The sequence below is a fragment of the Oryzias melastigma genome, linkage group LG9 (genome assembly GCF_002922805.2).
Source record: "Oryzias melastigma strain HK-1 linkage group LG9, ASM292280v2, whole genome shotgun sequence".
NCBI classification, from domain to species: domain Eukaryota; kingdom Metazoa; phylum Chordata; class Actinopteri; order Beloniformes; family Adrianichthyidae; genus Oryzias; species Oryzias melastigma.
The window spans coordinates 24,728,579-24,753,883 of record NC_050520.1 but is presented as its reverse complement, the minus strand read 5'-3'; the positions used below and the strand labels follow the sequence as shown (position 1 = coordinate 24,753,883).

General features: G+C 39.4%; 1 protein-coding gene across 1 annotated transcript; it reads right to left on the bottom strand.

Annotated features, from left to right (window-relative positions):
* Nucleotides 1–495: 495 nt before the first annotated feature.
* rorb (RAR-related orphan receptor B) lies at nt 496–20,814 on the bottom strand. Its single transcript, XM_024275821.2, has 10 exons — nt 20,323–20,814; nt 7,250–7,335; nt 7,017–7,158; nt 6,420–6,851; nt 6,021–6,142; nt 5,678–5,810; nt 5,448–5,555; nt 5,243–5,353; nt 4,958–5,070; nt 496–4,834 (listed from the first exon to the last, which is right to left on the bottom strand). The coding sequence occupies exons 1-10, from the start codon at nt 20,327–20,329 to the stop codon at nt 4,670–4,672; spliced, it is 1,419 nt and encodes a 472-aa protein (XP_024131589.1). The 5' UTR covers nt 20,330–20,814; the 3' UTR covers nt 496–4,669.
* Between the last annotated feature and the right edge of the window lie 4,491 nt (nt 20,815–25,305).

Here is a 25,305-nt window from a genome sequence, read left to right as displayed (position 1 = left end):
TTTCCTTTTACAACCAGATTTATTGCTTTCAAATTGTCGCATCAAGAAATTTGTTTTTTATTTTCTTGATGGTACTAGTATATACAGTTGCAAAAGAAAGTATGTGACCCCTTTGGGAGTACTTCAATTTCTGTATGAACTGGAAACAAAATGTGTGTGTTTTTTAAATCTAAATCACAATGAATAAGAAAAATATTGATGCATAAAACTAAATAATTCCAAAAGTTTTACACATTTTCTCCTGCAACTGTGGTTCTGTCTGTATTTATTATTTTACCTTGCAAAAATTGGAAAAAAATAGATCAAGAATATTTTAATTATTTACTTCTTATTTTTATATCATAACACAAACAGTTGTACTTTTTAAAACTTTACAGAATCAGAAATTCAGTCTGTTTTATTAATAATCAAATATATGTTTAGTAAACACTCTACAGTTTGTAGAAGTAATTGCTCATCTTATATTAATCGTCAAACAAGAAAGAAAACAGGAAGTGCACCCATAAAATTTCTTTTATTTTTTTCTTCCCACAACAAAATGTCTACAAAAGCGATAAAATATAGAATTTAACAAAAATTACCTTCACATTGTATATACATCTAAAAGGAGGACTTGCTAAGGCCCCTGCATAGCTCTGAACTTCAACCCATCTGATCCTTCAGTTTTAGGTGTTTCTGACTCTACAAAATACTTGCATATGAACACTCCTTCCTCTCTGAGCAACAACAAAAAGCTACAGCAGAGGTTGTGGCTTTAATTCAGAGTCAGAGTTCAGAATCCTGCAGAGTCCCCACAAAATCAGAAAACCACAAAATGAAAAAAAAAGTCATTGTAATCAAAACACATGTTCATTGGAGTTCCCCTTTTATGATTGGTTTTCTCTTGTAAACTCACAGTAAAGCATCTGTGCCCACTTATCCAATCCTTTCCCTCCTCACTAGCTATGGCACTTAAAAAAACAAAGAACATTTTTTTTTTCTTTTTTTTCTTGAATATATATTTTTCATCTTCTCGTTTTGTCTTGTCAGTCCTGTGTAAAAGAGGTTCTGTAGCCCAAGTTCCTTTCAGGTTCAGGGTACAGTTTGCTACATTTAGTTTTATTTGCTCTTTCTGGGACGCAAAGACATTCTAAACAATAAATTAACAATTTCCAACACTACCCCATTTGCACACATTTGTAATGCATTAAGAAAGTTTACAAAGCATTGGTACAACAAACATCTCTCTTTTTTTATTTTTTTGTCTCACAAACACACACGCAGACAAGTTTTATTAGGAAAGGCTGATGGAGGTTTGGAGTGTATTTGACCGAGTGTATGAAATGCTTTTCAAACCGAGTGTATTAAAAATGTCTGAGCAGTTCGTCACAGAGAACGACAATCCCCGTTGTGCGCTCTGTTATGCTATTCTGCCGCGATGGAGCGTGAAAGGCGCATGATGCATTCAGCCGCTCACACCGAACAGGCTACTCTGTAACATTCACACACTTCACAGCAGGTATAGGATCTCCAATCCAGCTGAATAAGGCCAGTTCAGAAGGGCCGATCATCAATTCACACATTCAGAGATGAAAGGGGTAAAAAAAAAAAAAAAAATCAAAAGCAACAACAAATTTTAAAATTGGTTGTGTATAAATTAGAGCATTTTATTAAAAAATATTGTTCAGCTTGCAAAAAAAAAAAAAAAGCTTCAAACTGACTCAAGTGATGTGGAGTTTGCCCCTAACCCTTTTCCCTCCCTGCCAAAACCCACAGTATCACTAGAGGAGAAAAACACAAATAAGCCCCGAATGTTTCAATTCAATGAAACGTCATGCAAATAGAACAGAACAACAATAGGCTAATAGTATCAGAAGAATAGTAGTCATAATAAGAACAATAATAATAGTAAATAGTCATAAAATAAAAAATAATCTTACAATGCAAACATGACAGGAGTAAACTGCCAGTTATTGCTACAGCATCTTACTTACAGTGTTGCCTCTTTCTTGCCAGCACATTTCCCCTCACAACCCAATTCCACCCCTTTGATTCACAGTCTAACGAGGGAAAACAAAAATGTCTCACGCAAAAGTGTCATAGCAAGAGTTAGAATTCACTGTCCCTGGGCTGTTGTGTTTAAATAACAGATTACTGGTTAACTTCCCTCGCTGTCCCCGGAGCTGCTTCTGAGGCAGCAAATGTGATTGTACATATTTGACAAGAGCAAAATCACTTCTCATCTGCTTGTTTTCAATTTTTTGCAATTTAAAGATGTTTTTTCACATGATCTCTCTGGTGAGATTTGGACAGTGAATTCATGCTCTACACACACACACACACACACACTCTATCAAAGCCTTGTCTGGGCAGATTCCATTGCTGGCATATATTTATATATGCCAATTTTTCATCCTAAAAAGTTATTTAATAATCTGCTTTTTTTTTTTTAGTAAATTTGCAAAAATATTATACCCTTTAATGCAAAGTCAGAAAAAATTGCTCCCTGAGAGATTCAAGCCTTAATGAGCAAGTGATTGTCTTAAAGAGCCAGTGCCTCTAATCCGTGGGCCTGTCTGGGGTTGTGGGGAAGTCGCTGCACTTTGGAAGGAACAGATAAAAGACTCGCTGACAGCTTGAAGCAGAAATACGAGAACTTATCATGATTTATAATTCTCAATAAAGTCAAAAATATTTTCAGTGTTAATAGGAAAATCTTGAACTAAAGCAAGAAAACACCTTTTTACGTTATTTTTTCTGAATAGTTTTCGTGTGAGAAAAGTCAAAAATTTGGCCACAGTGCAAAAAAATCCAGCCTGAACCTCAAAGTTAGATCTTCCATTTTAGTGCTAGGTCAAAGTCCTCAAAATCGTGTAATTTAACAGCAAAATAAACAAATTATTCTCCTAAATAAATTAAATTAAACACAATAGAGAAAAAGGAAGTTGTAAAGCAGTACCATTGAATGATTAATTTAGTTGCGCGTAGGATCCTGTGCTAATTAATTTGTGCAATTGAGGACAAACTGTAAGTGTAACATCTGAAGAATAGTTAATTTATGTTGAAAATCCTTAAAATATCATGTTTGAACACGTCCCTTTACAAGGATGGGGATTCCACAATAACTTAACTGATGTAAAATGTTTTTTTAATGCAAACTGTAAGTGCTTGAAATTGCAGCAAATGTAAGAACTCTAAAAGGATTCCTTTCTTCACATTTTTCAGTCAGTGCTGTGAGTCCAAACTCAACATCACACTGTACTGTAGGGACAACAGCAGTCTGAGCTGGAATGGGTTGCATCTACAGAGATGATTTTTCGTCATGATCAACAATAAAAAGCAACATATCGTGTGTCTTAAGTTAACAATGCTACCCTGTTCTGAAGATTTGAAAGGGGAGTATGAGAGAGGAGTTATTGCTCTTTAGGAAAAGGGTCCTACATATTCACAGCCCGGAGTGATTGACATCCATAGAACGGATTGTGCAAATAGAAGGATGAGTGCATACACCACCCATATATATTTGAGCAAAATGTTTTTTTCTCTATTTTTAATTGGTCAATTATAGATTCACATCTTAATTTTGACACACTGTATGCCCACTCATGTGTGCCCAAACATGACATCAAGGTCCTGATTGTTCAGAGGAAAAGAGGAGTAGGGGGATTTTGTGAAGAGGTCAATGTGAGGTCCTTGTTTCTGATTTTTTTTGTTTGTTTGTTTGTCTATCGTTGATTGTTCGAAAGCAGTCCAGCTTTTATTGGGCGTAATTATTGCAGCAAAAAATAAACGATTGATAGGCTGGCAAACCTGCCAGATAGTTTTTCTTGCAAAATAGAACATTTCTGTATACATCTTCACCATGAAAAGTATTAGCAATTAGTTTCTTTTTTTTTTAAATCCTTCTTATGGTCTCTTTACATTTCTATAAGTTCCGGTCAGAAGGATGTAGCACCTTCTATACATATGAACAAAATCCAGACAAGGCTTTTGTATATCAGCAAAACCAAATCAACTTCTTGTTTTTGCCCATTTTTCTTAAGTTTACAAATTCTGTACACAAGAAACTATCAAATAAAATGAAAACACATAGACAAAGTATAGTCAGCCACGCTGGACTGCTGCATATTTAAATTAGGACTAACTTATTTTTAACAGAACAAGAAGTAATACTGGAATCCTTTCGCACTAGAAGAGTATCTACAGTAGCTTTTCTATCTCCACAGTTCCCTACCCCACCCAGTTGTTTCAACTTGAAAATGTCTTAACAAAGGAAAAAAAAGTTTTAAGAAAGTTGAATCAAATTAACTTACCGACTTTTTTTTTTTTAAATTGACAGTTTAAAATTGTTCCTAGTCGTTTCAAAGTCTGTACATTTCTGGTGAGTCAGTTCAATTAAGGAGACAACTGGAAGCCCCATTTAGGCTGTGGCTTGGGGCACGCTTTGTTCATATATACATTCTTCAGACTGTAGCGGTGAACAGGATGGGGTAAGTGCTGGACATTCCTGGTATTGTTGGCTGTAACTCAGAGTTTCTTGGAGATGGAGCCTGAAATGAGCCTGGGGGAGCTCGGGAATCTGCCGTTGCCACAACGATGGCGTAGTTGACGTGGCCTCAGTCTTCTTGTCGATTGAAACAAACTTAATTTCTTGGTCTTTTGCTGTTTGCTGCATTTGGACCACAGGCAGTCACTTGGGCATAACCATGGCGGAGTTAGGGTCAGGGTTAAAAAGTTCTTTGTAGAGCGGAGGAAAGAGGACGTTGACCGTTTCTGGGTGGAGTTGCTGGAAGGCCTGGAGCTCCTCCGTGTGGAGCGTGCACAGAGCTGACAGTGTTGGGATTCGGCTGATCAGCTGCCAAACAAGAGAAGGAGATGGTCAAATTCACTACTGTTCCAATGTTTGAAGTAATACCGAACAGCAGTTTTGCAACTTTACAAAAGGTATTACACCAATTCATAAAAGTGTATGAGTTACCTTAGCCAGTGCATCTTCATCCATGTGGTTCTTCTGCATAATGTGTTGAAGAGCAAAGTAGATCTTCTCCTGGAGCTTCTGAACTTTTCGAGGTTCCATCAGCCAGGGTCGATCTGAGTAACAACACATATATATATATATATTTTTTAAAGATTTTCATCCTGAAGCTACTAAATTTGATTGTATTAAAAAACACTTGACACATAGGTACAAATAAAACAAACCCATTACTTTAAAGTATTATTGATTTTAATTGACTCTAATTGAACCGTAAGCAAAACTGACCTGTAGAAATTAGTACAGCTGCCGAAAAAAGAGCAATCTCCTCCTCTGTTAGCTGCAGTGAGCACAGACTCTTGGCAAAGTCAAACACTGCACTTACTAAGTCGTCACAACCTTAAAAAAGAAACAAAGAAGGACACAAGACATATATTTCATTAGACTTGTCTGGCCTCTTTCATAATGCACTCCAAAAACATGCATGTCTTACCTAGAGATTTGAACATCTGCATGCCACCGTACTTTCCTTCAAAGAGCACAGTGTTGTTGAGGGGGTTAAAGGCTCTGCACATCCTGACCAACACTACCTCCAAACAACCTGCATGAACAAAGTAAAAATAAACATTTTCAAAGCTGATTTTTCATGTAAAGAGTTAAAAACCTCAGTTTTATTAAAAGCTAAATATAACTATCTGTTGGATGCATCTCCATACATCATACCTGACTTGAGTAGGAGGATTTGGTCATTCTGGCACAGTTCCATGAAGCCTGAGATGCGCTTGGCAAACTCCACTACATACTGGATTGCATGGGTAATCTGGATGGCACACTGCTGCCACAGCACGTCCCGGGGCTGGAACCAATCAGACCCAGTTATTTCACATATGCTCCATAATTAAATGAAGGAATTACACAACCTAAACACAAACATACATATTTGCTGAGACTGATGTGGGTGTGTAATCATTTTGAATTTGATGCCTAATTAAAAATTCTGCAGATGTTTTTGGTGAATATAGGATGTCTTATTGTGAACAGTATGGCAATGACATTACATCCTTACCTTGCTCTGGTACATTTTGATCTCTTCATAGGAATGTGTCTGCCAAGCCAGCTGCTGGAGCTCTTCTGTTGTGTACTGACAAGTCTCCAAATGAGACTTGATAATATTTTGAGCAATACGATCTGAAAGAGACAAACTCTCATTTATTCTCTGTTTCCATCATATATTTAATGATTAATTGTTTCAAATGAAACTGCAGAGTTAAGTGTGTCATTCACTGTTTCAGTTCTTGTATTATTTTTGTTACTGAATAGGATATCTATCATTTTATCATTAAATCTATATCATCCGACTGAGTTAATAATTGTGTCTCAAGTTCTCTTTTAGGACATTTTAATGCAGACTTCAGATGACTAATCATTGAACTGATTTGGCTGTAGATTAAAATTCCTTAATTACCGAGCTCTCCCATGCTGACATTGTTAGGCCCGAGATGACTTTCCTGGTAGCCTCCGTAGCTGAAGAGGTTGGGTACGGGGGTAAGGTCATAAACCGGCTCCTGCTTAATGTGCTTCATGCCTGACATGTCCAAACCCGACTGATCTGGAGACGGCTGGGTAGAATCCATCCCATAGTAGCCCCCTGGAATTCCACCTCCGTTACTATGGCCGCCTTTGGGTAGGTCTATGACGTGACCATTGGCATATGTCCCTCCGATTTCATGATTGAGCGTGGATAGTCCGTTGGTTAGGCTGGTGGAGTAAACACGAGCCAGTGCTTCAGCTTCACCAGTCTGCTGCTGCCGCTGCTCCTGCAGCCGGGCCTGGTGCTTCTGCACCTCTGCATACAGGCTGTCACGTTGCTTCTTTGACATGCGGCCAAACTTAACAGCTGTATTGGGGAAAAAACAAAGACACAGAGACGGATGTTTATGATACCTTTGAAAAGTATGTTTTTTGTGTAAAATGTTGAGCTATAAAAGTAGAACATCAGTTCAAAATATACAAGAGCAAGATAAGATGTTCATCCAACACCAATCTTTAAACTAGGCCTTACCATCTCTGGACATTCCTAGTGCAAGACATTTCTGCAGGCGGCAGTGTTGGCAGCGGTTGCGGTTTGTTCTGTCGATGAGGCAGTTCCTCTGGCGGGGGCAGGAATACGAGGCATTGTTCTGCTGGCTCCGTCTGAAGAAACCCTGGTTACAGGTCAACAAAGAGTATCGGGTCTCAACTACAGCTTTCTTCGAATCCAATATACATTTTTGAAACAACAAATTTTGACCTTACCTTACATCCTTCACACGTAATGACTCCGTAATGGATTCCGGATGATTTGTCTCCACAGATTTTGCATGGTATAACTTCGATTTGGGCTACAGAAAAAAAGCAAGATGAGAGAAAAGATTTGGGTCACAAATTTTGTTTTAAACCCAGAGTAAATGTTCATTTGCCCTTTAGCTCCTCTGAGCAACACCTTACTCATTCACTAACCACAGCAGGTGGTTTAATTTGAAGAAACAGCGCAGGATGGACTGAAGCACCTCACAGTGTGCCCGAGCGTAGTATTTTTGACCAGAAATTCACAAGGGCACGGTGACATGTGAACATTTATTATGTCTCTTTTTTTTACTCTGCATATTTGCACGCCACACAGAAATAAACCACTAGATTTTGTGCATTATGAATTTGCAGCAGAAGACCCTTTAAGGTCAGAAAAGTTGCCTATAATGGGAAACAGGTTACATCACAGAAGGACAATAATTTATTTTCATATCTGTTTTTACTGCACTTACACCCCCTAGTTCAGGTCAGCTGCTGTCAGTATATAACATGCACTAATTTGCTATTTTTGTCATATCTTACTCACTGTGTATAGGAAGCTCCATGTACAAGTCACAACCAAAGGCACGAAACGGAAACTATTTCAGCACGCCGGTCATGTGAATATGTGTTCCATTGTGGAAAGAGAAATCTGCAGTTCCAGCTAAAGATATGGATGTACATGTATGTAGAGGTAGGCAGGTATGCTGCTGAGATGGCACAGGCTCTATAAAGAGATTAGACAGCCGATCTAATCCTAAAATATTTCCCCGACGTGCTTGTTCTCTCTGCTGAGCAGTGTCTTAGTCCCAGCTGAAACAGCCATTCATATAATCTCTTGCAGAGTCCCACCTGTGGGGTGAATCTGGAAGAATTTATGCATTTCTGGAGAATTTTAGTATCAAATTATCTCTGTTTAGGATTGCATACATTTGGGTTAATTGATCCCTGTTAAGCGCATTAAGACAACTTTTCTAACACTTTTATTGTTTTCATGTGCAAATCTAAGTCAACTGTAAATACAGAAATGTAGTTTCATATATTTCAAGTCATATTTGTTTTTTCTTTTGAGGGGGTTTATGTGCATTATGTGTGTGTGTATGTCCATGTGCAAAAGGCCTGGTGGAATGAGTGTGCAATATTCATAATTGGATAATCTCTTATGAGGATCAATGAAAGTAGTCATGTCTGTATAGCAACTGGCCAGGTACAGATGATCATATGGAACTATAAAATCTAACTGCTCCTTAAAGACACCGTTAAGTGTTATTACTAAACATGTAAATCATTAACGCACAAATACAAGAACAGTCCCTCTGTTTTGGTATTTTCATTAAAGGTAAACAATATCTGCATATTTATAGATTTTACTTTTTTGGAAAGTGAAGAATTTTCTAAACTAATACCATTAGTTTGCAAGTGTAACTAAACTTGTGACTCCTTTTAATTACTACCACAACATGCAGCCCAAGGGATGTAGTCCCTACATGATACTTTATAGTGCAGCTCTATTGTTATTTTCTGAATCTTTTAACCCTTTGTCACATTAGAAACAAAATATGATTGTTTTATCAATGTTAGTAGCATACTTCTTTGTTGTTCTTTATCGTTTTGTTGTCAAAGTGCAGCACTACAAGCTGCACTCAGCTGTTCAGACACCAGTCGTAGGCAAAAACTGACAATATTTTATGTATGTACCATAAAGTTGTTGATATGCTTCAGACACACATTGATATTTTCTATAAAATTACTCACAAATGATTCTGAGACATCTTCCTGCTCATTAAAGTATGCCAAATGCACAAATGATGAAAACTTAACTTGATAAGTCATTCATTGAAATGTGGAATGAAAATCTAGCAATCATGCTGTAGCAACAGCTCTCTAAATAGCAGAGACCTGCTTTCCAGAAACCAGAAACATGGGCCAGAATTCAACACTTCTGACTTTGGTTCAAGGTAATGTTGCCTAGTATTAGCGCTGTCCAAGATCTGACCCATTTTCACCCGTTAGTGGCCAACTGGCTCCAAACTGGGTCAGTGTAGAGCAGTGGACTGGGACTACGCAGAGACTCTATACACAAAGCTGTCAATGAATGTGGCCTGTAACATACTATTAATAGTTTGTAAAACAGGTCAGTTACACCCAGGACATGGAGGTAATGAACACAGCGTATAGGAGCAGTAAACAAAACAGGACAACACTTCCTCACTATTTATCATGTTCGTCTGAAGAAGTTAAGGTGCTCCACTTAGTTTAAAACTTTTTTGTGTATTTTTGCCCCACTTTTTATTGTGTAAAGGGGGCAATTTTCTGAATAGATTCTGTAAAGTTTAAGAAAATTTACTTTTTCTTGCTTTAGAGTAGGTGGCCTCTCCGGTTTGCAGCAGTGATTTACAATATCTCGTCCCCGTGTTCCTTTTTATACCCCATAACAAATGCATTCCTCTGTCTATCAAATTATTCTGCCCCAGAGAGCATATGTTTGAAAGCAGGGGATTGTTTACTCTTGTTTTCAGACAAAAACACAACATACACAATGTGAAGGATAATGTATGTGTCCATGTGAATTTGATTAAGTGTAAATGAATGTTTGTCTGTGTGGGTGCATGCATTGTGCAGTGAGTGTGTGTTTGTGCTCACTGCCAGTGGGGACTGTCAGGTGGGATATAGGGAGACATTCATGACAGCATTGCTGTTGCCAAGGTGACCACCCACTTGCTGCACTTGTCTGGCTGTCACAGCAATGATGTGCTAAGCTGTCACACTCCAAAAGGAAGTGATGTCATCATTTTGAGAAAGCCCACTCTCAGCAGCAAAGGATTTGTGGATTATAATAATAATAATAATAATAAAAGTAATAAAACTTCATATCTAATCTCCTAGCTGGAGCAAGGGGTCTTATTTACTCGTAAATGTTACCATGAAATAAAAGACTCTGACTTTAACTTTTCTTTCTGAATAGAGCACGATAGTTTTTTGGATTGTCTTTTACTTTGCATTATTTTCGTCACTCTGCAGTACTGTTGGAGATGACATTTGTCAAGCTAAAGCTTGCATTCCTTGTCCTGAACTCAGAAATTTATTCTAATATTCTTGCTTCCAAACCAGATATCTGCTCTGGATCTCTACCTCTCAAAAACAAAACTTTATAGTTATTCCAGTTTTAGGCAAAAAAAATAGTAATAATTCTATTTGAATTTCCTTTATTTACATAGTTGTATTGACATTTCAGCTTTCTATTTATTTATGTTTTATTGTTTTAAATGTAGGAAATCACTATATTAAACAATGAAATGAAGCTGACCAGACAATATTTTGAAAAATTTAGACACCATGCTCTCTTTAAATACAAAAAGTTAAATCTTTAAGATGCTTCTGCTCAACTATCTAATAGTTTACAATTTTATGCTTCCAAAGTAGCAGAAGTTGTTAGATCAATAGAACTAGTGTTTTCCTTTCTATTCAAAATGACATTAAATGATGAGACATGTTGGTGTTCTGGTTTCACATTGCAAGCAAAGACTTTCAGCTCCAAGGCTGAATTTTTTAAGTGGGACAGAAAGAAGTCTAATGCTGCCATCCCCCTGACCTCTCCCGACAAACATCCATCTCCAAACAAAGCCTGAGTGGAACAGGGTACTCGCCTCTGCTTCTGGAGATTGCTTTGCCCTCAAGTTACATGTTTTTCATGGGTGTGAGGGACTTCTCTCCAACCTGAGTTGACCCAGTCAGAGCAGAGTGACTGACAGCAGCCTCAGCCAGCAGGCGCGGGACCATTATCCTGAGGTTATTATGTAAGAGCTGGACTGCAACGCTGGCGGTTCTTTAGCTAAGAGGAGGATCAGGCGTACACAATCTCTTGAGGTAGAAAAAGATAGAACCAACCAGAGAGGAATTTCACTCAGGACCAGACTAAAAAAGCTGCTTTAATTTGAAACGTACACACGTGTGTGTGTGAGAAGCTCGTTGTGGCCACGAGGGCTGTGTTGCACTTGCACGTGTGTTGTGATAATTGATTTTTAATGAAGTGAGGATCTCCTGTGTATTTTCTGGGCTGGCCGTTTCTCTAAATAGAGTCTAATTATCTATATTTATACGCAGATATAAAACAGAAGCCTTTAAACAATATCTTTCATTTATTTTGATGGCTTTAAAAATGTGTGCAATACACTATTATACATGTATGCTCATATACATTCATTGAAACTAATAGGCTCTAGAAGCAGCTGATCATGCCTATACCCACAGTGTAACGGCAAATTAGGACCACTAGATGCTGCAATACAAGTAGTGTTTCTCTGTCTCTCTTACCGCGTGTGTGTACTTGTATTTGTCATCTTATTAGGACATGTTTTGGTATAATCACATATTTTGTTGGGACATGAGTTCTCAGTGCAGAAAAAAACATTAATATGATTATTAGGATTAGGACTAGAGAATGAATAAAGAATAAGGTTAGGAATCAACTGGTGATGGCCACATTTAGGATCAAGTTGGATATTGACTAGAAGTCCCAGTAAGAATAGCTAAACAAACTTGTGTGTGTGTGTGTGTGTTTGTGGCTCTGCTGCCAAAAGGGCAGACTGGACATGCATGTTTCATTCATTTAGCCTGCAGGTTTGGTCTACAACAGTAACACACCCCGAGCAACACATAATGCCGCGGAGTAGCAAAACAAGATATTCACTTGAGGTTTCAGCATCACAGTTTATAGAACAGTTGAAATCACTTTTTGTCATAACTTTTGCCAGTCTGAGCCACCTCTGAAATGCAAACACAACTCCTACTGTAGTCCCAGGGGTTGATTTGTTGGAGATAAATGTGGGTGGTATCTCCACTTCATTAAAAAAATATGCATAGCTTCTTTCCAGCTAACTAGATATCTTCTGGGAAAATAAAGGAGATCATCCCCCCCCATCACAGCCTGTTTAATCTGAGCAACACTGGTGCTGATCTTAGATGTCTATATACTGTGAATTATAGTATCACTTCTCACCATCCCCTTCTCTTCAGTCTGTTTGACTTTTTTTTCTTACCCATCTCTGAGTGATCCGCCTTGCTGTAAGTGTCTGGGAAAACATTTCAGTTTCTGTATTTTAAGATCTATTTCTATCTTTCCGAAAGGAAAAAAAATGGTTTCAGTCTTCCTTGTCTCATACAGCATAAAGGAAAAACAATCTTTATGTGTGTCTGAGTCTGACTCTTTCTGTCGCTGATGAAAAACGTTGAGAAAACTTCTGGTGGTGTGATCGTTGAGTGGATTAATCCACACTGCTGGGAATAGCTTACAGCAGCGCTGTGTGGGTTATATCCCTAGTGTCTGCTGTCATGTTTCCACATCATACTGCCCCATTAAAATCAATGAAATACTGCCACTGCTTATGGTTTCAAACGAGCGTTTGGTGTCTGCAGTAAGACTTATTTTTCCTCTCTCCAGTTTAAACCTTTTATGGTTTAAGGTGACTAATAATCTGAGTTGAAGCATGTTGGACTCTCAGTTCTTCTAAAAGAACAAATTAAATGTCATGGATTTGACCATCTTGTCCCTTTCTTAGATTTTTTTAGCAAATAGACTGAAATCCCAGTAAGCTCAGTCCTTTCAACACAAGTGGACTCCACTGTGTTCTTTTAATCTAAGGTGCTGCTGGTGTTTTTGCATAATTTGTTTGACATTTTCAATAAAAAAATAGATATATTTTTGTCTAGTTAAACAATAAATTCCAACTTTTCTTTATCTATTTGAGATTAACTGTTGCAATTTTCTTTTGTCTGTACTTAGAACATCTAAAAGTTGATGGAAGTCATTTATTTCCATAGAAAAATATGCTTGTCTCAATGAGCTTTAGTTAACAAGGTTAGGCTCATTCTGAAGAGAACGATTGTCACACAACTTGCACATCAAAAGTGTGTTTGTTGTTGTGTTCCTTTTTCATAGTGTCTGCTTTGCGGTGTGTTAAAGTAATCATAGTTAAGCCATACAGTCGACCTCCCCTCCCCCTCCCCCTCCCCCTCCCCATTTCCCGCCGCCAAGCATGTTTTTGTCCGTTCCGTAGTATATAGACAGTCACACTGGATGAACTTGCTTGCACTACACCAACCTCCCCTTCTCCTATTAGTTTACCCCCCAACGCACACACTTTGCTATCACCCACATGTACAAACTACAAAAAAAAAGGTCCCTCCCTCCTTTGCTGTACGTCAGAGGGCATGCCCTGCTTGCCATGTAGACCAAAGCACTCTGGGTAATTGCTCAGATAGCAGGTCTGGGATCAGCTGCGGTTTGCTCATGGAATATTGTACTGCTGTGTGATTGGACGCCATGGAGATGGAACAGAAGGGGGCCACTGGCTGTCATCCAGTGCATCGATTCGCACTCGCAAGCAACGCACATACACACGACATTTGTTAAAAAACCCACAATCAGACATGCTTAAATGCATTCATTACTGCAATCCACAATTTGAAAAAAAAAAGGATCAGATTTTACAGTTTTTCACGCTTGCACGTCTTGGTTTCACCTTTAACATACACTCACACTGTCTCCCACCTAGTGCAGCACGGGTCCTAAGGTAGATTGGAGAAGATGGAGGCGTGGGAAAAGCCCACGGGGTAAACCCAACCACTAACTTAACACACACGCATACATACAGACACACACACACAGTCTACCCATCTGCCTCTGCAGATCTGCTTCCCATCATAACTGTACACACAGACTCACAGTCCAACCCCCTAGGTGACCTAAAGGACCCTGATGGCCTATGACCTTTCCTTAAGGACTGCAAGAGTGCATCAGAGTGGAAGGAACAATTGTTAAGTGTGAGAGGCCTGCATCTGGCCATCACCATGCTAAATCATCCAGAGAATGCAAGATTTTTGTCAGTTCAAACAAAAAAAGTGGGTGTTTTTAAGCATTCTGTTGCTGTCACCCATGTTTTTTTATATCTGCTGTTTGTAGGCATGACGGATGTTGGAACAGTGCTCCTACTTTGCTGAAGTGCAGAAAAGTGTTAACACAAACACACTAGCAGAGATACTGTCAAATATTACATTTTGTTTCTGCCTTTTACCCCACGCTCCTCCTACTATGATGTTTCTCTTGAGTCTAATTTCAGATGACTGTGTGTGTGTGCCAGTCTTTGAGGGGGAAGGGAGTGGAAAGGTGGTTATCCCAGCGTAGAGACACATATAAAAAAATAAAAAAAGAGAGAGAGGGACATCCACAGAGAAAAACAGAAAATTGCTTTCAGGTCTTACATAAGATAGAGAGAAATTTGCTCTCAGTTTTGTTCAAGTCACTTTTTGTACAGCGGGAGTTGGTGACTGGTCAAATTAAATGAGGAGGCATGGAACATCATAACAAAGGAGATTGAATGGACTTCAAACCTTTAATGAAAAGAGCCGCACTTAGGGCTAATGGGTAACAGAATTCAATCACAGAGAGGTGGATGGAAACCACCCTTTCCCTTCAGATTTCACAGAAAATTGCTTAAATTATTCATATATTTCTACTTACACATTCTAGAAAGGGTTGTAGTTAGACTTTAGACAGGGTTGCGACTGTATGTAAAAGGAAAAAATAAGAATCAACACATGCTAGTGATTGTAAGTGAATATACTGAAGTGCACTTTTGGCAATGTTTGTTTACACCTAAAGATGTGTAAATCTTTTTGTAAACACTATACTATATTTATGAAAAATAAGCAAAATAATACATTTTCATGTACTTAGCAGGAGGTTAGAATATTTACAATATATCTCCATACATTTTCCAAAAAAACATGATCTGTATTTCAAATTTCTAAAATGATTTATATCTGCATGTAGGTTAAAGCTGCAACTCTGTTAATAGAATCGTTTTAATTCCATATAGTTTTAAAAAGGCAAAATCATTCAGGCTGCATGGTTAAAAGTGTGTGAGCATGCACATGTGCGCGCTCTCTCCTAGGGATAGCCGCTAATAGCTCGCCTCAGGCAATAATTTAACTTAGCTTAACAAGATTCTCCCCAAAGTGGCCCCAGGGGCATCTCTCACAGAGGCAAATTGATCACAAAGACTATCACAGGAGCTGGACTCTGCCGGGCTCGACCCAGTCTGTTCTTCACCTGCTCTCTCGTGTTCTCCGTCTCCAGTGGGATGATTTAACAGAATTTCTCATTTGAACATTAAATCATCTAAGTGAAGAGAGCAAACAGCGCAGCGGCGGCAGCAGCCGCGGTTTTCCCCTAATTGCATTCTCTTTGTGAATGGCGGGAGGCCTAATGTCAACAAGCCTCCCACATGTGAGCGCTCATGCTCCCTCACAGACAGACCAAATAATAGTCCCTTCAATGAGATTACTAGCACTAAAACAGGCTAATCTTTGTCATTAAGAAAAGATGTCGCACTCGGCTAAGTCACATTAAAGGCTTATTGTAGTCAGAGCATGCTATTCACCTACTAACAACTTCACATAAGGCGGACATGAAATGTGCGTTCAGATTATCATCAGGTGTCATCATTCCCTTATAGGTTGATTGTTTCTGCCTACATTTTTCATAAATGAAAAGTTGCAAATTATCTTCTTTTTCTGGTCAAATGCTTTTAAATACCCTCAACATTTATCTGTGGGTATGATGAAATTTGAAGAAGAGGTAGATGGACTCACACCTTCAGCATATAGACTAATCTGCTTTAGCTAAAGTCTAAAAGGTGGTTTGCAAGTGTGGACTTTGGATGCAACTATTGCAGGTAGTTGTGTTAATCATTGCTTCAAATGTGTGCGACTGCGGTCCGAGGACACCGCAGTTTGCATCGGTGTGTTTGTGAGTGGATGTGTTAGCATGCATGCATGTAAAAGCCAAACAGTGTTTTTCCATCTCTCGGAGCTCTTTTGCATAAGAACTCTCCTGCTCGAGCCATCACATGCACACAACCACATTTGTGTTATATAACTTCTTAAGTCTAACAGTTACCTACCTTCCTCTTATCTTATCTCACCTATTCACTCACTGACACTCGTCCTGTCTCCGCTGGTGTTTGCTCTCTTCTTAATTTGCCTCATTCAGGGGGAGACGCTCCAATTTTAGCGTGTGAAGAATTAAATATAGCTGTTTTTTTATTTTAACTTTGAATTAAAACAAGTATCTAAGAAAATAAAAAGATGTTTTAAATTTCCCATTTATTTCAGATCATCTACATCAAAAGTTTGCTGCAAAAGTTGAACCCATACATTTGAGTGCAACATTTCCATTTTGTTTTGTGCAATTTGGGGGGGGTTTCTTCTTCAAAAATCACGCATGTTAAGTTAAACAGTGCTTTGAATTTGCATATAAGATTAGACATTAAGGACGGTTCTTGTTCTCAGCAGAGGCTGACCGTGTGTAAAACATGGATGGATATTTTTCTTTTTTAAAAAACATTTTTTAACTACTCTTATCTTACTTCAGAGTAAATGAAAGAAAAACATATGAATATCCAATATTGTTGTGCGTCCACTAAGACACGCTGCCTTCATGGATGAGTAAAACTGACAAAACAGAAGAGGCTGTGAGGAGTCTATGACTTCCAGGCAGATTTAGAGTTTAGGAGTGGTTCAGGCTGAAATCCCTTCTGGCAAAGATAAAGCAGAGACATAAACTGCAGCGTGCCGCACAGCTCGTGCTCCGCCGCGCGCATTAAAATTAAACAAAGAGATAGAACTGACTAAGGAGGGAAACTGGTCGCTTAAACACCCCTGGAGAACCGCGGAGGGAGAAAACCAACATGGGGCGCATGCTGAGCCCATGCTAAACAAACACAGGCTGTGATGCAGACTCAGTGGGACCGCAGACAGGCAATCCAGGGAACACAGCACGTTTTTTTATTAGTCGTTTCGGGAAAGGTCGCACAGACAGGCAAGGTGCGGAGTAGACTGTCTGAAGAGACTGCAGGAAATGGGTCCTAAATCAAAACTGGGTTTGTGTTGCAGCAACAATCTAGTGGCACCTCAGTCAGTCACTAGGGCTGAGTTGAGGGATTAACAAAGTAGCCTGCATGGGCTTGGGGTAATCTCCCCCCCTCTTCTTACATAACACAGGCCCATTAGTAAGCACAAAAACACAATAAACAACAAACAACAACACTGTGCTCCACAACTGACCGCAAATGCACCATAAACACTACCAGCCTAAGTGGCTCAGGCCAGGTGCCTGCTATTGTGTGAAACAACTGATTCCAGATCAACAATGGAAAGCAGAGATTTGGTTAAAATAACAACTCACTAACCCACCGCATCCACCCATTCTCATCTGTTTCTTCTATCTAAAGTTCCTATTTTGTTAACTTAACATGATAATTTGATCTAACATGAGAGAACGGGCAACCGAATATATATATATATATATATATTTGAATACTTTTATTTGTGTTTTTTCATTAAATATAAGCTTTACAAGTCATGTGCCATAGATTTGTCTGCACAGACCGCTTCCGTTCGCTTCGACTAAAAATTGATCCCGGGATGCTTTCGAACGGGACGGGTCGATGCTTGCACAAGCCTCCAACGCAAAGCAGGATGGGACTAATTCTATTGGCATGAGGCTGTCATGCGTAGTCTTGCAGCTTTTTGTCAGTGTGTGTTTCCGATTCCTTCTGCATGTGAACACAAAGTGTCCAGCAAGGTGAAAGACATAAGAACAAAGTTGAAAGGAACCCTAATGAGATGCTCTGTGCTCCAGGAAAACATCGTCACCGGTTTCCTTCCCCTGCTGCTGAAACCGCATGTCATCACCTCACTGGTTTTACTGTCCTGCTCTCCTTCAGTTCCTCTCATCCCACTCTTCCACATGGAGCCTCCTAACAGATCAGATGGTAATTCGCACCTTCCCAAATCTGAACTCTTTGACCCGTCTAACAAGAGACTCCTTAAGTGCTGGTAAAGCTCCTCTAACTTACTCTAAGAAAAAAAAACAGACATGAGCTAATAGATGATAATATACGTATCACTCTGACGATAGGAAACTATTGACAAGCAAAATACATGTTTACAAAGTCGATGCATGTTTGTTTAGCTCTGGAAAACCATGCAAACACTGAGGCTGTGAGTTCATGACATCACACAAAGTTTTTACATTTAATGTAATTTAATCCAAAGCTTAATTTTCCCTCACTAGAACTTTTTTTGCAATAAACATGTTAATTGAAATTGTTCTTTAGTCAGATAAATTTAAAGCCAGTTTTATAAATTGTTGTATTAAACTAAACAACTATTTGTGATGTTGCATTTTAGCGAGTTTTCCTGCCTGTCCTGAGATGCTGAAAGGGCCTTTGTGATATTCTCGTGTCAGTTATTTTTTTGGCCGTTTCAGGCCGGCTGATGCGCTGACATCATCTTTGGTCAGGGCTTCAGGACTTGTGGCTTTTGTTAAATGATAATTGCCAATGCACATGAGGCCTCTGTCTTTTTTTTTTCTTTTTTTTTTTTTTTTTTAACCTTGGTTGTGAACACATTTCAGTGTAAGGGCAGCCCAGACTCCACACACAGAGACGCACACTCACACACACAGGTTGGGAGTGGGGGCCGGACAGCCCACACTGATTTAATTCTATCTGACAAAACCCTTTGGGGCGTGCAGAGGGAGAGAGGAAGATGGGGGGTGAGAGAGGGAGAGAGAGAGAGAGAGAGAGAGGCTAAAAGAGGGGTGAGGGAGACGCTTTGGGGGCCTCTTCTGCCAAGCACAGCTCTAAAGTGAAAGCAGGAGCTTTCGTGTGCCCCCGTCCAAAGCCGTCCGTGCACGAGAGTGGACGCTAGGCCCATTACAACATGGATAAAATACAAGGTGCATGGCTGGAGAGTCTGACACGGGATTACAGAGAAAGAAGGGAAGAAGTGGCGTGTTTGGCCTCCAATGTTCTACTCCCCAAATGTTTGATGGCCTGAAGCAGCAAACAGCTTGATCTATCTGTTAACAGAATGTAGATAGATAGATAGATAGATAGATAGATAGATAGATAGATAGATACCCTAATTCAATAAATTGTCTTGTTTTTTTTACTAAATCTATTTTAATTTCTATTTTAATATCAAAAATGTATTATTGAATTTCATTGCTGTATCTCTATATTCTAATAAATATTTAGTAATTTACATGAAGGCCTTTTTTAATTAGTTCAAATAACAAATGATTATAAAAATATATTTTAAAAAATACATTAAACGGTGATTTCATTTTTTTTATTTTTGTTTTATTTTGAGGAGAATACGTTTTTAGGTTAATCCCAAAGCTCCTAATTATTTACTAACATTCTTACTTGCAATAATTTTATTTTAGCATCCATATACATTTGTGCGTAAAATTAAAAGATACGTTTATCCTAATCCTTCACAAATAAGAGACATTTTTAGAGGTCACTTGTTAGTGACTGGAGTTTTGCCTCTACTAACTGCGCAGCCTTAAGGCGAGGAAATTAAAAGAAATAAAAATAAACTTAAAAGAAAGAAATTGCTAATTTTATAGCTGTTTGGAATGAGTAATTTTGCGCAACGTGATTCCAATTTCGTAAACTGCATTTGTGCAGGAAAAAAAAACTGCAAGAAAAGTTTGCACCTGCTTGTGCGTGTTGATGTGTGCGTTGGTGTGTGCGTGTGTGCGCAACACGACATTGACTTTGGTTTAACGTCCAGGGGCGCGTTGCAGAGCGCAGCAGAAATGGGTTAGTGGAGCGCCCGAAAGGAGCGTGTCCAGGCGCAACTTTCTACAAACTTTTTTTTTTTTTAAGGGCGAAGTTTGCAGCAACAAAACCAATCCACATTTCAACACACGATTCACAGAAACGCACAGTCATTTAACATTATTATTATTATTAGGAATTTGATCTGAAACATAAAATAAAAACTTAACATAAAGGAAACGTTTTATGAAGAAATGTCTGGATATATTTTCAAGCATACGAATAAAAAATAAGGAGCTGAAAGTTTAAAAAAAATCTTTAATAATATTTTAGTTGTGATTCATAATCCTTGTTATTTGGTGATGGATAACTGTAACGGAGCGCAGCCTGCGGGGATGTTCTTACCTCGCATCGTGTTGGCGTTGCAGGAGCTGGTGCTGAGGCTCGCTTCCCAAAGCAGCAGTCATGAAGAAACAAACATAAACACTTTCTACAAAGCGCGGAGGGAAAGATCCTCGTTCAAAAATAACAACAGCAACGACGACGAGAGCGTGGATGGAGGTTGTGCGTCCACGGGCTGCCCTGTGCGGAAGCGTCTCTGCGCTAAAAGCATCCCAAGCCGGGGCGCAGGGAGGCGGGCTGAGGTCTGTCGGTGCGTCGCTCGGTGCGCTCTGGTCGTGTGGCCGCTTTTCTCATGACATCTGCGCTCTCACCTATGGGAGGGTTTCACTGCTTTCTGCCGGCGGAGGGAGGGAGGGAAGAGCGTGCAGAGGAGGCTTTACTCGGATTGGACTGGAGTACTCCCTGCTCCTCCCACTCTCTCCTGCACCCGAAGCTTTAACGCACACGCGCGCGCGCAGCCAGCCAAGCTTTTAACATCACTTTCATCAGTCAGTCATCCTCCCGCACATTAATTCTGATTGTATGAAAACGAATGCAGCCTTCTGTGACACTGAAGGCGTTTCAGCTCCTAAATGCGTTAAAGGGACTCGGAACAACAAACTTGGCATTAATGTCCTCAGCCTTGCTTTTATTAGGCAGCAGCTGTGTACTGTACAGGGAGTTAACAGATTCTGTGTCACAGAGAGGAACAGAACAGCTCAGGTGTCTTCTAGCCTGGGTGGTTTTCAGGGTGGAGTCCTCTCTTTCCATTGAGAAACCCTGAAACACTCACCTGGAAACTGAAAGAGTAGGTGCCACCACTTCATTGTGCAGTGCCTTAGTATAGCGCAGGCTGCAGGGTGTTAAATCACAGTGTATCATGTCAACTTCACTTAAGATAAACAAACATGTACGTGTTACGAATGTTTCCGCTTTAGCTTGACATTTTTTAGTTCCATTTATTATTTTTCTGATGGTAAAGTTCATATATTGCATGAATAAAGCCACATTTTCTGTACTAATTTATGTATTTCAAAATAAAAGCAGGAAAAACTGGGTCCTCTAAGTTTGGTTATTAATTTGACATGACGAGGAAAAGTTAAAAAAAAAAGTGTTAGTTGTGTACCTATGGATGTCACTGATACTATCATATTTGGTTTAAGGTGTCTGTCTTTAGAGCAGCTTTTTTGGGATTTCGTAAGTTTGGACAAGGTGGGTTTGGGCAGAGCCAGGTGTGGGTAGAAGACACTTTCAACTCCTGCTCTCTTTTAACCTCTTTAGCTTTGGCCCAGGGAGGGAGACTCACAGAAGAAGGAAAGAGAGAGAAAGCGCCCCAAGCACATCTCCACTGACCTACATTTCATCCTTCGCTTTTTTCCTCTTCCCCCTTTTTTTCATCTTTTATTTCTTCAGTACCAACAGCTCCATAATTGTGATGTAATGACCAAAGCAAGCGTGATCAAATCGCAGACTGGTCAGGGTGAAACACTTTTAAGGACCGGCAGACAGAAGACTGAGATAAATGGGAAGTGAAAGCTAGTAAAGAGGAGGGGCTAAAATCAGACAGTGGGCTTGTTAGAACTTAAGAATACAATGAATGTTTCCTCCCATTTTGTCAAAGCGCTTGATGGGTCTTTATGTGGTCTGCTCTCTGTTCAGACTTAGTCCATCTATTAAGAAGCTTCGACTCCTCAAATCGCTCACTGCTGCCTCTAAACACAGAGATTGTCGAGAAATTGTGAGATTACCATATAAGAACATAGTCTGCTGAGCAAGAAAGAACATAAGGTTATGTTTGATGAGATATACTGGCGTGTGGAGCGCTCAGTCCATATGGTGGTAAGAATGGAGCTGAGTGGGCTATGCCTAAGGGCCGAACTTGGAGAAGGAGTCTGCTCTGAGATCGGATCAGGTCCTTCTGTCTTCCTCTCTCTCTGTCTGCTTGGTCTGGCAGCCTCCTCATAACTTGCTACATCTCCATCTGTCCGTCTACCTGACTGACATTTGTTCTACCTCAAAGGCTCTCAGCTAATTGCGGGTGGGGACCAGTTATACGATTAGCTTTCTGTTATAAATATATTTTTGTGACTTCACTTTTATCTGTTCTGATTCCTAGTCTGTTCCTGTCCTCCTTCTTAGCTGCTCTATACTTTGCATCCGTGGTTTTTGATGACATAATTGGGCAGCAAAAGCTGATTGCCTTCATGACAGACGGAAAATGAACTCTGCAGTTAAAGGCTTGAAGCGGGGGAAAATTTACACAATTGATTTAAATTTATTCTTGCAAATTTCACACAATTGGTAAACTGAACATGAGGGATCTACCTAATGGTCATGCACTCCTGCGTTCTTGGACAATCTTTTGACATGAGGACATGGGGACATAAAACCCCTGGATATTTGCTCATGTGCAACATGATTAATCCACTTAAAATCTAATATCTGCATAACTGACGGCACTGCCTTCAGCAGAGTCATTTGCTAATGTTAGCTTGTACAATGCTAACACCAAGCCACGTTGCGTTCTGTAAGCAAGATAATAAAAAGCTCTAATGAATTACAAGCTGAATATAACAAAAACGACAATGCATCCCCCATGGGTCAGCTCCCTTAATAGTTCTGAGAAAACCAATGTCTAAATAGCTTATGGTCGAGTTTCTGTGGTGGCTTCCTGTTTTAGCCCTCAACTTTATTATTTCTGTTTTTAAACCAAGAACGACCCACTTTAACAGAAGCTGCTTCATGTTAGGATAGCTATGTGGACTCCCACATGCACAGAAAACGCAGATAATTTTCACACCTTGGTCTAGTTTGGTTTTGCTCCACGCATGCCACTTTTTCAGACGCAACACAAAAACGGAAGCGGGTCAAATCGCCTAGAGAACAATTTAGTTTGGGGTGAAAATGGCCGTCCAAAATGGAGGAAAAAGCGAGATGAAGCAAATCTCCTAATTTTTTCATTTTAATGTAATAAAAAGTAACTCCCATTCATCGCATGAATTTTACAACTTTTTCGTGAGTCTCTCTTCTTCAATCGTGAGTGAGCTTGTTCGAGGGTCAAAACCCTTCCACTGAAAACGGCTTGGGGAATCTGTCAATCAAATGGAAGCGGGACCAGCAGGCCTCACATGCTTTTACTGAGGTATCTGATTGGTCCGTTTATAGCTCGAATAATTTGCGAATAAAAAAATGGGATTGGAAAGGAGAATGATTATTCCAAAAAATAAAATGACTGAGAAAGAACTATTTCTCAATAGAAGTCTATGGGATTTTGACCTTCTTGAAACCAGCAGGTATTTCCTATCTGGAACATGAGAGGGGAGGGGTTGAGATGTCCAGCGAATATACAGTCAATGGGCTGAAGGTCAGTTTCTCTACCAGGGACACATATTATGCTTGAGCGCTGAGTGACAAAAGAAATTCACAGCATGGATTTTATTTATCAGTGATCTCATCAGTCAGCTGTAACATGTTAGCAAGTCTTCTTCGGCCATCAGGTTATGCTTCTTCCTGGAACAACACCGAATGTGTGTCTGTTATAGGACTCATGCATACATGCTCTTACAGATAATTTCAAACCCATTCATCATCAAAATGACCTGATGGCCAAGCTGCTGTCGCTTGTGAGCAACACACCAGAGCACAGACGCTGGAAGACAAGAGAACACAAAGAGCAGCAAGGGAGCTACTTGTTCTAGCCTTGTTTCTTTTGAGGTTGTTCATTCATACCGCTGAGTGCTGCCCTTGAATCGACCACTAGGAAGTTAACTTATATATAATTAGATAAGTTTTCTCTTGAAAATAAGAAATTAGGCCACAGGTCTCTGAGGAATCTCCCTTTCCAATCTGACGACATGTTCTACCCTGCGTCTTATTTTCCCCCCGAAACAAGCAGGTGATTTTTCACTGTAAGATTACATTTGTGTGTGTGTAAGTCGTGTGTTATTGTGAGGACGTAAAAACACACAAACTGTCTTCTGCTGTGTGTTTGTGTGCAAATGACTCTCTTTCAACATTATATTTTATTTTCAGATAAGCAGATATGTGTAGGTGAGTGAAGCGGAGCGCCTCAAAGAACGGATGCTTTGCTTTTGTGAAATAAAGGGGTTATTTGCTCTTTCACTGTAATGTGACATTGACACATCGACATGTCAAGTACGAGCTCGGAGAAGGAAAAAAGAAAGCCAAAGAGCGAGAGATGAGGGATAGAGGAAGAAGGCGAAAAGATATGGAAAGATTGAAAATACACTTGAGAAATTTGCCGAGAGATACCACAAGTGACATAGGCAATTTCTGTGGAAAAATTACTTCATCATAATTTCAATCCCAAAAAGAATTGAAAGGAAAGCCCTGAAGGAGGAAGGCCAAGTCACCTTGAGAGGCATTAGGGGAAACACTTAGCAGCCGCATGCGCACACATAGCCACACATCCACTTCAGCACAATTTCCTCTCTTCATACTCTTCTATATAAATTACTTTAGTATTAATATTAGGACATTTGCTTCATTTTTTTGATGATAATAGAAAATATCTGTGTTAACTGATCAGAGGCTGCCGTAAATATTCAACTTGTTAGTCTGTAATCATCAAATATAGGCTTTATACTGTTCAAACAAACAATTTTCGATTTAAATTTCCTTTAACCTCTGAAGACTCACATGTATGGACAGCACATTTTGGATTATCAAATAACAGTTTGTGTCTTAAGAGGTTAATATCACATATTTATTAAATTTATACATTTTTATCAAATATGTTAGTTTGACCTGAGGTTCTATCCCAGTTGGCTTGCAAATATCCTAATGAATGTTGATTTGGAAATGTGGAGGAACCCGATTTTGCAACTGAAAATATGAGGCTTTTATGTTCAGGACTATTCGATAATTATGTTGAATTTCTGAAAGGCTTCATAGTGGTATCAAGCACTTTAGGATATAGCTCTACCTGCATGAAGCTCCTCGGTATATAATCCTGACGGGTTTATGAAAGACAAAAAAGGCAAGGAC

Coding starts and splice junctions, on each gene's coding strand:
- rorb (XM_024275821.2), bottom strand. Junction 5,556..5,677: donor AATCCTCCTACTCAAGTCAG/GTATGATGTATG, acceptor TTGTTCATGCAG/GTTGTTTGGAGGTAGTGTTG. Junction 5,071..5,242: donor AGCTGTACTAATTTCTACAG/GTCAGTTTTGCT, acceptor GTTGTTACTCAG/ATCGACCCTGGCTGATGGAA.